The 13,566-nt window shown below is 34.5% G+C and overlaps 2 protein-coding genes across 4 annotated transcripts; both read right to left on the bottom strand.

The window, feature by feature from the left end:
- Positions 1-227: 227 nt before the first annotated feature.
- LOC122051263 (chaperone protein DnaJ-like) lies at positions 228-2,420 on the bottom strand. The gene is made up of 4 exons (XM_042612292.1): positions 1,732-2,420; positions 1,592-1,643; positions 1,448-1,515; positions 228-939 (listed from the first exon to the last, which is right to left on the bottom strand). The coding sequence occupies exons 1-4, from the start codon at positions 1,861-1,863 to the stop codon at positions 496-498; spliced, it is 696 nt and encodes a 231-aa protein (XP_042468226.1). The 5' UTR covers positions 1,864-2,420; the 3' UTR covers positions 228-495.
- Positions 2,421-3,494: 1,074 nt separating this feature from the next.
- On the bottom strand, positions 3,495-13,326 carry LOC122051264 (AP-1 complex subunit sigma-1-like). 3 transcript variants are annotated; one of them, XM_042612294.1, is made up of 7 exons: positions 13,138-13,326; positions 12,664-12,750; positions 5,259-5,350; positions 5,069-5,177; positions 4,944-4,979; positions 4,776-4,862; positions 3,495-3,777 (listed from the first exon to the last, which is right to left on the bottom strand). In XM_042612294.1, the coding sequence occupies exons 1-7, from the start codon at positions 13,138-13,140 to the stop codon at positions 3,706-3,708; spliced, it is 486 nt and encodes a 161-aa protein (XP_042468228.1). In that variant the 5' UTR covers positions 13,141-13,326; the 3' UTR covers positions 3,495-3,705. The 3 variants fall into 3 exon arrangements, with proteins under 3 accessions (XP_042468228.1, XP_042468229.1, XP_042468227.1); XM_042612293.1 differs by lacking the exon at positions 3,495-3,777 and adding an exon at positions 3,821-4,466 and having other exon boundaries at positions 4,666-4,862; XM_042612295.1 differs by lacking the exons at positions 3,495-3,777; positions 12,664-12,750; positions 13,138-13,326 and adding exons at positions 3,812-4,466; positions 6,220-6,433 and having other exon boundaries at positions 4,666-4,862.
- Positions 13,327-13,566: the final 240 nt, after the last annotated feature.

The raw sequence follows: 13,566 nt of genomic DNA, 5'->3' as shown, positions 1-13,566 counted from the left end.
ATCTATTTAAATTAACTTTATTAATTGAAATTAAGTAAAAATAAACAAATGTTATTGTCAAACAAATTCTTCAGGAGTTTCAATCCATGTGTATTGTATAACTATTGTTTGTGTGATAATATTAGACAACAAGGGATTGTTGATTGATTTGATAACATATCAAGAAGGAATAAACACTGGCTTGCACCTAATTATGAAATTTAAAAAAAAAAATCAAATTATATTTATTGAGAGACAAAACTTCAGGTCATATTCAGCAAGTTGACCAAACAATTTACATTGTGCTTAAAACTTACATTGACAAGGCAAACCTGGAAAGAATGACCAGTCTTACATTTGAGACAAAACTAAAAAAAAACATGATTAAAGAAACAAAATGAGTAGGGGACCTAAACAATGAATCGATTATTGTGAAGCCTGAAACCTTCGTATAAACAGAAATTAACTTGGGATATAATTTTAAGAATGCTACTTCTCAAACAATTTATCTGCAACTCAGATTCCGAAACTACAATTTTTTCTTCTGCTTGATTTCTGATCTGTTCTGATTTCATAAACTGGAGACGCACATCTAGTTTTTCTCATATTTTTCTGGCCATCACTTGATTCGAAAATTCTCCTGCTGTGTGGATAGCTGGTGTGGTGCAAGTAAAGAGATGGATCAAAGACTGGTGATGCATCTTGAAAAGTTGCGTTGGTGTTCAAGTTCAAGCAAGCCTCTATCACGTTGCACTCTTCTTGGAATCTCTTTCTGGCTTCCTTGAGGGCTGTCAGGGCTCTTCTCAGCTTTTGAAACCCGGGACTTGGATTTTCGTGATTGTTGATAGTCCTAGAGAGGCTGGGTTGAAACTTTTGTCTATGGCATTCACTGCAGAAGAACTTTCGCCTTTCGGAGTTGAAAACTCTTCGTGTTGTTTTGTCCGACAAGCATTCATAAGCCTGTGATGTGCAGAGTCTGTAGATCATAATCCTAATCTTCTGAGCTAAAACATAATCCTATCTTAGACTATGTTTTAGAAGATTATCTGACCATGGATAAATTGGGGTAAGAGGTTCTAGATCATAATCCCAATTTACTAAACTATTACTGAAAATTTAATATTTTATATATATACATACAATAAAGATGAGCAATTTTCTATCCTAATTGCTTAGTTATTGCAACAAAATGATCATTAGATCAAGTATAATTTAGCTACAGAAATCTAACAGTGTTCGGTCTTATTATTTCGGTCCACCATTACCAAGGCATAATCCAAACAATGTGAAACATAGATACTCGGGTTAGAGTTCATGCGAACAACCAAAAATAAAACAGAGTTTTAATTTGCCCCGATCAAATCTAAATAAATTTGCAAACTGATGAATAAATAGAAGGAATGCAACAGACAATATCCCGATTTCTAGTGATAGCAGCTGTTGAAACTTGAAAACCATGTTACATTACCTCAGACACAACCTTGAAAGCTGCTTCAGCCTTAGGGTGCCTGTTCTTATCCGGATGAAGCTGTAACGCTGCAAAAAAGTGATCTTTTTGGAGGAAAAAACAACCAATTAAACGGCAAATTGATCTTGCGATTAGAGCAAGTACCCAGTCGACGATATTGCTTTTTTATAACATCCGCTTCCGCCTCTTCATCGACCTACAGATTCAACGCGCCTCAATCAATAACCTAATCGCGATCTAAAGTTTCAGATGAGAAGAAGATGAATTAGTAGATCGGACTTAACCCTAAGAATGAGATACCAATCGACGAAGGGCGGCGCATTGCGCGATCGGCCGCGGTGAGCACAGGAGGAAAAGAGGATCGAGGCGGAGAAGATCTCTGACGCAAGTTGTGCTTTGCAATCCGACTCCGCCATCGGTTTTCTTCCCTCCCGTCCCCTTCTTCCTCGAGCTCCGTCTCACTACTTTCGGCACGGATTGGGCGACATTTCGATCTTCGTCTCGATCGATTTCTTGTTAGTAAGAACGAGATCGCAGGGGCTCGATCGATCATATAGAGAGACGGAGGACGGCAGTGGATGGGTTGGATTTACGAAGCGGAATTTGCGGAAGAGATTTTTGAAGAAGTAAAGCGAGCAAATCAAATGACAGCGAGCGTGAAGGAGGTGACGGAGAGGTTACCGTTAGGTTCGGCACGTGGTTTCCTCGTGAGCCGCTTGAGCGAGGGAAAACATCTCTACTCCTCTCCTCCGTGTATTCATAGATAATTAAAAAATTAATTAAACCTCCAAAAATATTAAATTACACGTAAATTCTATTTTTGCAAATTATATTATTATTGTTAAAAGATCAAAATGGCATTCGTTTTTGGGGCAATCTTTAAGATGTTTGTCAATGTTTACTATCTATCAAAATGACCCCTCAAAGTTTACGAATGTTAGTTAGAACACCCTTCCAATATCTAATATGATTAATTAATGAGTAACTTAGATGATAATTTTCTTTTAAGATTAATTTCAATGTTAAAACACAATTTTTAAAAATTGTTAAACGAAAACCCTTCAGTTTTTCACCAATTTGATTGATTCTAGATCCAAGCTGTGGTTTGGTGAAGCTGCTGAGAGGAATTCGAAAGAGAAGTAAATATTTTTTGATTTGATAAATGAATACATATTTTCCAAATTTTTTTAACAATGCAAAATTTATGAAACAATTTGATTAAATTAACTGAGTTTTATAGACAATTTAATTGACTAGAATAACCTAATATATATATTAAATTGTTTAGTCAAACAATTTGGTAGACTAAAAGTTTATTTCAGAAAGAGGTTTCTAAGATTCGAACCCGTGACTTTTTTATCACAAAGTAATAATTTTACTGTTACATCAGACTCCCTTCACAATTTAGTCAACCAATGCAAAATAAATTATTTCAGACAGTCATTTTATTGTACTGAATAATTCAGTAAAACAAAATTCATTAAGTTTATTATTTAGAGAATTTTCTATGTTTATATAAAGAAAAATTCAAATAATGAGTTGGATTGGATTGTTAGGTTAGCTAATCCATAATTGACAAATGGAACCAAATGATACAAAAAAAAACATGATTAGTAAATGTTTTTTATCAGTCAACAAATTACAACTGGGAAAAGTCATTACAGAAGACTAAAATGAGCATGTTACATGTGTGATACAAGGAGATGAGAACTTGGCCTGTGTTTTGTTTCTTCTTGTTAGGCACAAAAAGATTGACAAAGGAGGTCTTAATGCAACAACACTTGGAAGAAAGCAAAAGCTTCAATGAAAGAAAATTATTTTAATTCCGAAGGGGTACTGAGAAGAAAAAAACTACCCACACGAACATAAGAACAAACAGCCAAAATATGAAAATGACAAATTTTTTAGTTTATCAGCTATTTCACCAAACAGTTTTATAAACATTCGTATGGAACTCCTACCAAAATTAACCTAAATGTATCACAGCCAAGAGTGAATTGGTAAATGTCAACATTATTTTCTCTTATTTAGCCACTAAAGCAGTTAGTTTCTAGGACAAAGAATGTAGTCATTTTTGTTTTTTTTACACTATTTATTTAGTAATCAGAGATTAAACATGAGTGCAGTTTCTACAAGCTGTTAAGCGTATCAAGCAAATGTCATATCATCTGAAACATATAGTAACGCAAGGGATCTAAAACGATGAACATGTTGGAGGACAATCATATTTTATATGTCTTACAAAGACTGCAGGAACTCTATTTGGTAGCTTGTGCGATCATATTGCTTATCGAACTTGCCTGCTCCTTAGCAGCTTCCACCAGTTGGTCCTTGCATCACAGATAAAAAATTTAAGGGCGGGCATCCAAAACCCAAAAATAAAACTAACTTGGATTGAATCAACCCAAACAAAGATTTGCTTTATATTAGTTTGGGTTTAGTTTGAGCAAAATATTTTTGTTTCCATTTGGTTTGGAATTGGATAGTAAACCAATAAAACCAGACCCATGTTTTGCTATATTACATATACATGTGATCTAGGAAGTAAAGTTGATCTTTGGTTTATCACTTTATTATTAGCAAATAAAATAAAATATGTAGTATTGATTCAGTTGGACACCGATACTATTTGGTTCAGCTTTTAGTTTGAAAAACTTGGAATAGGTTTGAAATTTTTATGTATCAAACAATAAACTCAATTGTGTCTGCCTCCTATTATATGAGGTTGTCATAGTTGATTGGCTAACCCCTTATCCAAAAGCTGGGGCTATTAGGAAATCGATCAAGACAAGATTGTAACCCTGGATCACCTAACAAAATCAATGTTAAAGTTGATTGTTAACCACTTTGTCTCAAATGCCAAACTATATTATGAAAGTGACTAATTTAAATATTTGTATCCTTGGTAATGGTATTTGGTCTTCAACTGATAGAGTACATGCTTCTAAAATGGACGACTGTTTTGTACCTTAAAAACAAAAGTTATGTCACAGTCAACAACATTATTGGTTTAAGTAGCCTATTGTTGAATCTGACTGTAAGATTTTTATGAGTGTTACAATACAAGCTTATCTCCATTAGTCCCATCACATTTTTAAACTTGTCGTCAATGTTTAAGGTTACAAATACCTGTGCAGTTATAAGACGAGCAACAGTCTTTTTGCTAGACTCTTGAAGTTCACCGGCAATGAGAATTTCATATTATTGGTTTAAGTAGCCTATTGTTGAATCTGACTGTAAGATTTTTATGAGTGTTACAATACAAGCTTATCTCCATTAGTCCCATCACATTTTTAAACTTGTCGTCAATGTTTAAGGTTACAAATACCTGTGCAGTTATAAGACGAGCAACAGTCTTTTTGCTAGACTCTTGAAGTTCACCGGCAATGAGAATTTCATCCAATACGTAGTATGCCTGCGAAATTAAAAGTAGATAAGATATAAACAAGAGAACGAATGATGGCTAAAAGACCATCTGCATCATAAAACAAAATACCTTGTGAAAATTGAATATCAAATCCAGTTCGCATACCTGAGAATAAGGAACTATGAAGTTTCATGATTTGATTTGGGAACAATTCTTTTGCTCTAAGATACAATCCATTAGACAAAATAACTTACACTGCCAAAATATCGATCCAGTATCTCAACAAAATGATGAATGATTTCAAGTATTTCCAATTCATTATCATCTGCATCAATGCACATGCAGAAGTAAAGACTCGCATATCTGTAAATGATATTGTGCATGTCAGGAACAACAAATAACCACCAAATCAAGCAATAGAAAATGTATACACAACAACGTTACCTTCTATACACAACTTTATATCCTCTCCACTCTACAAAGTTGCAAAGCTTTGGTGCTCGTGCAAGAATCAGTCCACTAAGCTCATGGATGACCTTATTTTTAAAAAGTGCAAGTGATTAAGTATAAGCATGATGAATTTATCAAATTCAATAAATGAATCAGCATTTATATTGTACTTAGAAACAAAAAAATAGCAAAAGGTGCAATCCCATATAGCAAACCTTGCTGATATAATGCTTGAAAGTTATAGACCAACAAGAGAATGAAATAGTGTGGAGCCAATAGCTCATAAACAACAATATAATGAACATCTTGCAAAATCTAACACACGAATGATTGGCTAACGCTAATGTCAATCTATAGTAGAGATTAGAACAGTAGATGTAGCATGCAAGGGAAACCAGAATTTATTTGTAGTGGAAATTCTGTGCATGTTTGATCAATAGGAATCATATCCAATAAATTGGATAAAACTAGATTATAAGTTGTACTGACTAATGTATTCGGCTTCACAGTAGATCATGGAACAGAACATCTTGGGCATCCAGAGTCCACACCTAAATTTCACCGCCTAGTATGACTTCCAGGTTGCTAATCACAACTAATGCAGTAGACTACAAACACCGAATAAGGCCCATGGACAGGATAAATATGTTAGCAAAAACCAGCAAACAAATTAAGACTAAACAGGAACAGAATTGAAGTTAACTCAGGACAACCAATCGACTCCTTAAAAAATGGCAGTCCTGTGCATGAAGCTCCCAACAATGTGGGGTCCCTGGAAAGGGTCAAACCACATTAGGTCTATTGTACGCAGGCTTACCTTGCATAGCAAAGAGGCTATTTCCGTGACTCGAGCCTATGACACTTTCCTGTTGCTTCAAGATTCCCCTTCACCAATAAACTCCTTAAACAAGGATCAAATTGAAAGGTAAAGGTCCGCAGGAATCATCAAATTTACCATAGCCTCCAATCAGTGAACTAATAGCAGTCACTACTCATCTATAGGAATCACGGACGCCTGAGAAAAAAAAAAGGAACCAAAAAACAGGAACCAATCCACTTAAACACCACGTGGACTTTGACAATCACTCTTCAGTATGAAAAGGATTCAATACCAAGCACTGACGTGGAATAATGTGGAAAAAATGGTTACACAGTATCACAATTTAGCTACATAATGCAAATTAACTTGCAAACAGTAGCTATAATGGTGATGTTAAACAAATTATATTATTCCTTCCATCTTCAGTAATTAAAGCAAATTTAGGGCATGCATGAAATACAAGAGCACCAGAAACACAAGAAAACAAAATGCAAATGCATTATCAACAACTAAGATTGATAAATGAAAAGTCAAATTTACCTTTTCCAGAGTGATCAACAAAGTATTACTATTTCTAGGAGTGCAAACGAATCGAGCTGGCTCTCGAGCTGTTCGAATAATATTTGATTTGTATTCGAAATCATCGAATTCAAGCCGAACTCAAACATGTTCGATAATTTTCGAGCCGAATTCGAATTTATAGTATTTTGTTCAATTGTTTGCAAGCTTTTATTTAATTTTATTATATATTTATTATTTTTTATTATATTATTCAGTAAATGAATTTTAATGGATTTGACCATTTGAATCCATGAACTCAGTAATGCTTAATGGGTAAATAGGTTTACTGGGTTAATGAGTTAATGGATAACCGATTATATGTTATGATATAACCCAATCTTTTGCAAACCCTAATTTTCACAAACCCCCCGAGTTTGGATGATGGCGGAAGGTAGGGTTCCTGAGGTTGAAGAATGAAGACGACAATATTGAGCTTTTAGTGGTTAGGATCTAGAGTTGGTGCTGGGGACGGAGAAGGCACCGGGGGACTGCCCCTTTTATTGCAGCATCGTCACCGTCACCGCCACCGATGTCGAGAGCTTCTAGCGACTCTGCTGCCTCCCTCTGTTGGAAGATCAAGCGCAACTTCTCTTGCTCTCACTGCTCGTGCCGAAGACCAGGCACAAGCTCTCTTCGCCCGTTTGGAAAAATCTAAGATGTACGTCTCTTTTTTTTCTCCTCAATCTCTAATTTTTCCTTTAAGTACAGAATTGATTCAACACCATTCTTAGTTGTTTTTTTCCCTATTTTTGGGAAGAAATTATTTTCTTTTTTTCCTTAATTTTTCCGTTCGTTTTATTTCTTGAAGGAACAATTGTTAAATATTGATTTTTAGTGGAATAGTTAGTGAATTTGATAACTTTTAGAGTTACAATTTTGCATATTTAAATACAATAATGTTTCCATGTAAGTTATTTGAATAATTTATTCCTTATTCTTGAAGATATGTTGATTCCAAAGGATTCCATAAAATATATTTGAATATTGCATTATTAATATTTTTCAGCTAAATTTCTCCTTTGATTTTCAAAGAATATGGTTGATTCTGCTCTGGCAACAAATTCAGCTACAAGATTCATTAGATTCAAATGAGATCCTTGAACAAATAATAGATAAAGGGGATAGTGTGAATAATAATTTGACTAAGGATGGTCATTTGCTTCATAAGTCAAAGAAACAAAAGAGGTCTCAAGTATGATCAAACATGATTGAGGTTGAGGATCCAAAAGGTGATAAGTGTAAACATTGTAGTCTATTCCTTGTAAAAATGAAGTCAGGTACTACAACACACTTAAAACGACACTTAGATCATTGTACTAAACACTTGAAGTCTAAAAGAAACTTGAAGATAAACTCAAACAACAACAACTATTGTTAGCTTCGAAAGTGTTGAAACAACTATATCACCTTTGTTACTTGATGGAAATTTTGTATGGAACGCATGAAAGAAGCAGCTGCCCCATGGATCCTAATGGATGAACATCCATTTACATTATTAGAAGAAGAAGGCTTTAATATATTTTGTAGAAGTGGAATGCCTGAGTGGACTCGTATATCACGAACAACAGCAAAAAAGAGTTGTTTTACAATATATGACGCTGACAAAAAAAATTACATGTTTTGTTGAAAAATGTAACAAAGATTAGCCATACGACAGATTTATGGAAGTCCAAAAACAGAGTGCATGATTATCACTGTCATTAGATTGACTCTTCAGGGAAATTGAATAAACTTATTCTCAAGTTTCTTCATATTCCTTCTCCTCGTGATGGTCCTCAAATTTCAAATACCCTTCTAAAGTGTGCAAGGACATGGGAAATTGAAAATAAGAAATATACTATTTTTGTTGATAATGCAAGTGCTAATGATACTGCAATTAAATATATGAAGGATGATTTCTTGAAAATAAATACAAATCTCACTTGTGGAGGGAAATTATTCCATGTTTGATGTTGTGCACATATTTTAAATCTTATAGCTCAAGATGACCTCAATGAAATTAAGGATATTGTTCATGTAATTTGTCAGGGTGTGGATTTCATTAGAAGAACATATGCTAGACTCATTCAATTTGTTGAAATTGTTAAATGATTGAAGTTACAAGAAAGATATTGTTTGATGATTGTAAGACAAGATGGAATTCAACTTATGAGATGTTAAGAACAACAATTATTTTCAGAGAAGTTTTTTCAAGAGTTAAAGATCGGGAACCTAGCTACATTCATTGTCCACCGGAAGATAATTGGGAGAAATTGCATAAATGAACGTATTCTATGAAACAACCAAAATTATTTCTGGAAGTGAGTATTCCACTGCTAATCTTTTTCTAAATGAAGTCTATTAAGTAAAAGTAATCTTGGATGAGAAATCTTGTGATGAAGAAGAGTTGATGAGAAAAATGGTGCAAAAAATGAAGGAAAAGTTTGATAAATATTGAGGTGAATAAAGTTTATTAATGGTTGTTGGTTCAATTTTGGATCCTAGATGCAAAATGTGAGTACTTGAATTCACTTTTCCTAAACTTTATAACTCATTTGAATCAAAGAGTAATATTAAAGAGGTCCAAAGGCTTTTATATGCAATTTATAACGAATATTCAAATGCAGTTGTTGAAAAGCTTCAAGGACCAAGAAGCAACTATGAATCTCAAGATAGCAACAGCTCAACTCAAAGTTATAGAGAACATACTACGTTTTCTTCTGCATGGACTGAATTCTCTTTAATTTAAAAGAAATTAAAATAGTACAACTTAAAAAATCTGAGCTAGATGTGTATCTAGAGGAAGGGTGTCATAGGCATAATCCAAATGATGCATTTGATGCTCTTGGTTGGTGGAAGCTCAATACATATATATTTCCAGCGGTGTCGACTTTGGCTATAGATATATTAGCAATACCCATTACCACAGTAGCTTCAAAGGCAACCTTTAGTGTTGGAAGTCGAGATATTGGCAAGTATCATGTTTCTTTATAAAAGGTAGATCCGCTACCTTAGCTGCCCCCTAATGCTAGCCCCACGGATATGGAGGGAGGTAAATGCAAGCCATAGGCGTATGATGGGGTAAACCCCAAGTCGTCAGTTCTTGAGAATCGACCCTGGCTATTACGCCAGAGATGTCATGTGCCCACCGTCTGCGCTACGTCCTGGGGCAAGTATCATGCTTCTTTAGCTCCTACATGCGGTGGAGATTGGTTTTGAAAACGACATGGAGTGACTAAAAAGACTAAGGTATGATGCTAAAATGTTTTGTTTATGTTTTTCTTTTTTTTGCTTCTAATCAGAAAGTATATTTAAAAAATGAATGATGCATTTTATCCTAATTATTGTAGATTGAAAAAACAATATGTGACAATTGATTTACCTATAGATTAAATTGGTAATTAGAAGTTGACAAGTTATGCATCTGACTGAGGTATAAATTTATTTTTTAGCATTTTATATTTGACTTTACTAACAAGTGTAATCACTCATACATTTTACATTTTGAATTTTGCACAGATTGAAGAGCTGGAGCTGTGGAAGCATAAAGATTTTTTATTTTCTAAAGTTTTTGTATTGTTTTGTGTAACATGGAAATGAAATGGCAGGCGAACTTGGGATGCATTCAGAGGGATGGAGAGCTTCTGGATTATGGAATGGCAGCAGGGATGGAGAGTTTTTTGGGATGCATGGCTTCTGGCAATTAGTGTTTTGGATGTGGCTTCTGGAAATTAGGTTTTTTATACAGGGCTGCAATTAGTTTTTTGGTTGTGACTTCTGGCAATTAGTTTTTTTATACAGGGCTGCAATAGTTTTTTGGATGTGACTTCTGACAATTAGTTTTTTGGATGTGACTTCATGGCAATTAGATCATAACAAGACTTAACTTGAACCTTTGACAATATCAAAACTTAAATTTGATTCTGGTGCAACCTGCACCAACAGCAATAGCTCAATTCAAAGTTATAGAGAACATACTACGTTTTCTTCTGCATGGACTGAATTCTCTTTAATTTAAAAGAAATTGAAATAGTACCACCTGAAAAATCTGAGCTAGATGTGTATCTAGAGGAAGGGTGTCATAGTCATAATTGAAATGATGCATTTGATGCTCTTGGTTGGTGGAAGCTCAATACATATATATTTTCAGTGGTGTCAACTTTGGCAAGAGATATATTAGCAATACCCATTACCACAGTAGCTTCAAAGGCAACCTTTAGTGTTGGAAATCGTGTTATTGACAAGTATCATGTTTCTTTAAAAAAGGCAGATTCATTACCTTAGCTACCCCCTAGTGCTGGCCTCACGGATATGGAGGGAGGTAAATGCAAGTAGGCCATAGGCGCATGGTGGGGTAAACCCCAGGTCGTCAGTTCTTGAGAATCGACCCCTGGCCATTACGCTATTCGCTCGCCCCCAGCACCCCCGACAACCCGTCCCTAGGCCAACACGGAGGAGGTAAATCACGGGTGGCTACTAGCTATTAGTGCAAATGGCCAAGACATGGGGGAGGTTATGCTCGGTCACGTCGAGTTTCGACCCCAAGACCTCATGTGGCAACACCCCATGCCTTAACCATCGCACCGCCCCGAGGGGACCAAGTATCATGCTTCTTTAGCTCCTATGTGTGGTGGAGATTGGTGTTGAAAATGACATGGAGTAACTAAAAAGACTAAGGTATGATGCTAAAATGTTTTGTTTATGTTTTTTTTTGTTGCTTCTAATTAGAAAGTATATTTAAAAAATGAATGATACATTTTATCCTAATTATTGTAGGTTGAAAAACAATGTGACAATTGATTTACCTATAGATTAAATTGATAATTAGAAGTTGACAAGTCATGCCACTGACTGAGGTATAAATTTATTTTTTAGCATTTTATATTTGAGTTTACTAACAAGTGTAATCACTCATACATTTTACATTTTGAATTTTGCACAGATTGAAGAGCTGGAGCTATGGAAGTATAAAGATTTTTTATTTCTAAAGTTTTTGTATTGTTTTGTGTAACATGGAAATGCAATGGAAGGTGAACTTGGGATGCATCCAAAGGGATGGAGAGCTTCTGGATTATGGAATGGCAGCAGGGATGGAGAGTTTTTTGGGATGCATGGCTTCTGGCAATTAGTTTTTTGGGATGCATGGCTTCTGGCATTTAGTTTTTTGGATGCAGGACTACAATTAGCTTTTTGGATGTGGCTTCTGGAAATTAGGTTTTTTTATACAGGGCTGAAATTAGTTTTATGGATGTGACTTCTGGCAATTAGTTTTTTGGAATGTATGGCTTCTAGCAATTAATTTTTTGGCCATTAATCTCATTTTAACTCAACTTTGTATGAGTTGAAATTCTATATTGTCTATGTTATTAGTTGTAAATTATTGAACTTTTACTTTATCTATTTTTATTTACTTTTATTCTATCTGGGGTATTTTTATTCTGTTTTCAAATTATTGATGAACTTGTTATTCTACTTTCACAAGTAAACTAATCTAATTCTATTTTGTATATGTTATGTGTTGTTTAGGTTTCATTCTGGTTTGTATTTTTATTTTGTCTAGGTTGTGTACTGTTGTGTTGTTCGGATTTTATTTTTATTATGTTGCATATAATTTTAGTGTGAATATACCCAAATTTAGGTTTGAATTATTTGAATCGAACTCGAATTTAAGACATTTCGAGCTAAAGTTCGATTATGCTTGAATTAAGATTCGAATCAAATCCTATTTCCAACTCGAGCCAAAATTATTGGTATTTTCGAGTTTCAAATCGAATTCAAATATCCTATATATTTTTCGAACTCAAATTTGAATATCAATATTTTCATATTAATCGGTTCAATTCAACTCGTTTACACCCCTAACTATTTCCTAGATCCCCAAAAAATATGGATGTGCTAAAGGAAATGAAAAGGAGTAAAAAAAATTGGCCTATTCACAGACAGAAGTTGCAGCCAGGACAGCAGTTAGCAGAACAACTTAACGAACTGAAACATGCAATTAAAATATGAAACAGAAATCTGAAGTAAAATAACCTATACCTTAGTTCTTTCTTTCTGAGAATATGGAGAATACCATTTGGTCAATCTAACTTTTCCTTGTCGACTAAGTAGAAGTACAAAGTGAATCTGTCATTACAAAAACGAAAATTGTTAAAATCTAGTAAACAATTCAATAAGTAAGTTAATAATTGATAAAAATGTTTCTTCCAAAATTGGCCCTCCAAGTAATTTTATCTAAATCGTACGAAGGTTCGTGTTGGTAACCTGGTTCATCGCCCTTCGTATAATACTGACGGTATACAAAGATATCATCAACTTCGAAAATTGAAGGTAATACTTCACACACAAGCTCAAGTTACTAACTCCGGAATAGGAGATATAAACTTCTAGATTGATGAATAGATTCATACACCCAAGGATGTACGATACGAAGAAACGGAGAAATCTTAGCCCTAATCTTACATTAAGAGAGGAAACAGTAAGAAATTAAAGCGCGATAAAGAGAGAACCAACCATTTCTTTTAGGTTTCCTTCGCGATTGTAAATCTGTTTCCGTGTTGTTCTTCAGTCTCCAGCGATCAGAAGGGAAAAAGACTACGAACAGAGGGAAGAGAAGCGGAAAATGGGTACGAAAATTAAAAATATAAATAAATGAACAAGAAGAAGGCTTAATTAGGCCTCTGTATCAAGTCCAAACAGGCCCGCCCATTCAGGGCCTAGAACAAACGGGAACAAATTTATCTGAAACTTTATGGAATAATTTTTTTTATAATTTAGAATTTAGATATCTAATATTTCAAACTATCTAATTGAAATGTCCGACCCAATCCCATTATCAACTCAATCCCGTAAAAATTTTCTACCAACTACCGGCTACAGTTAGGGTTAAACCTTTAAATGCTGGGTTAATCACTTATGCTATGGTTACTTGAGAGAGTAAAA

Source organism: Zingiber officinale, chromosome 3A, assembly GCF_018446385.1.
Source record: "Zingiber officinale cultivar Zhangliang chromosome 3A, Zo_v1.1, whole genome shotgun sequence".
In the NCBI taxonomy this organism is placed as follows: domain Eukaryota; kingdom Viridiplantae; phylum Streptophyta; class Magnoliopsida; order Zingiberales; family Zingiberaceae; genus Zingiber; species Zingiber officinale.
Note: the sequence above shows the minus strand (reverse complement) of the source record. Positions and strands in the feature narration are given on the sequence as shown.

Excerpts from the sequence above, each read along its gene's own strand:
- LOC122051264 (XM_042612293.1), bottom strand. Across the intron at positions 5,351-12,663 it reads CTCAGAAAGAAAGAACTAAG|GTCATCCATGAGCTTAGTGG; the intron begins GTATAGGTTATT and ends TTTAAAAATAAG. Across the intron at positions 4,863-4,943 it reads TGATATTCAATTTTCACAAG|GCATACTACGTATTGGATGA; the intron begins GTATTTTGTTTT and ends TTAATTTCGCAG.
- LOC122051263 (XM_042612292.1), bottom strand. The coding sequence starts at position 1,863 with ATGGCGGAGTCGGATTGCAAAGCACAACTTGCGTCAGAGATCTTCTCC. Across the intron at positions 1,644-1,731 it reads ATTGGTATCTCATTCTTAGG|GTCGATGAAGAGGCGGAAGC; the intron begins GTTAAGTCCGAT and ends TTGAATCTGTAG. Across the intron at positions 1,516-1,591 it reads AAAGCAATATCGTCGACTGG|CGTTACAGCTTCATCCGGAT; the intron begins GTACTTGCTCTA and ends ACTTTTTTGCAG.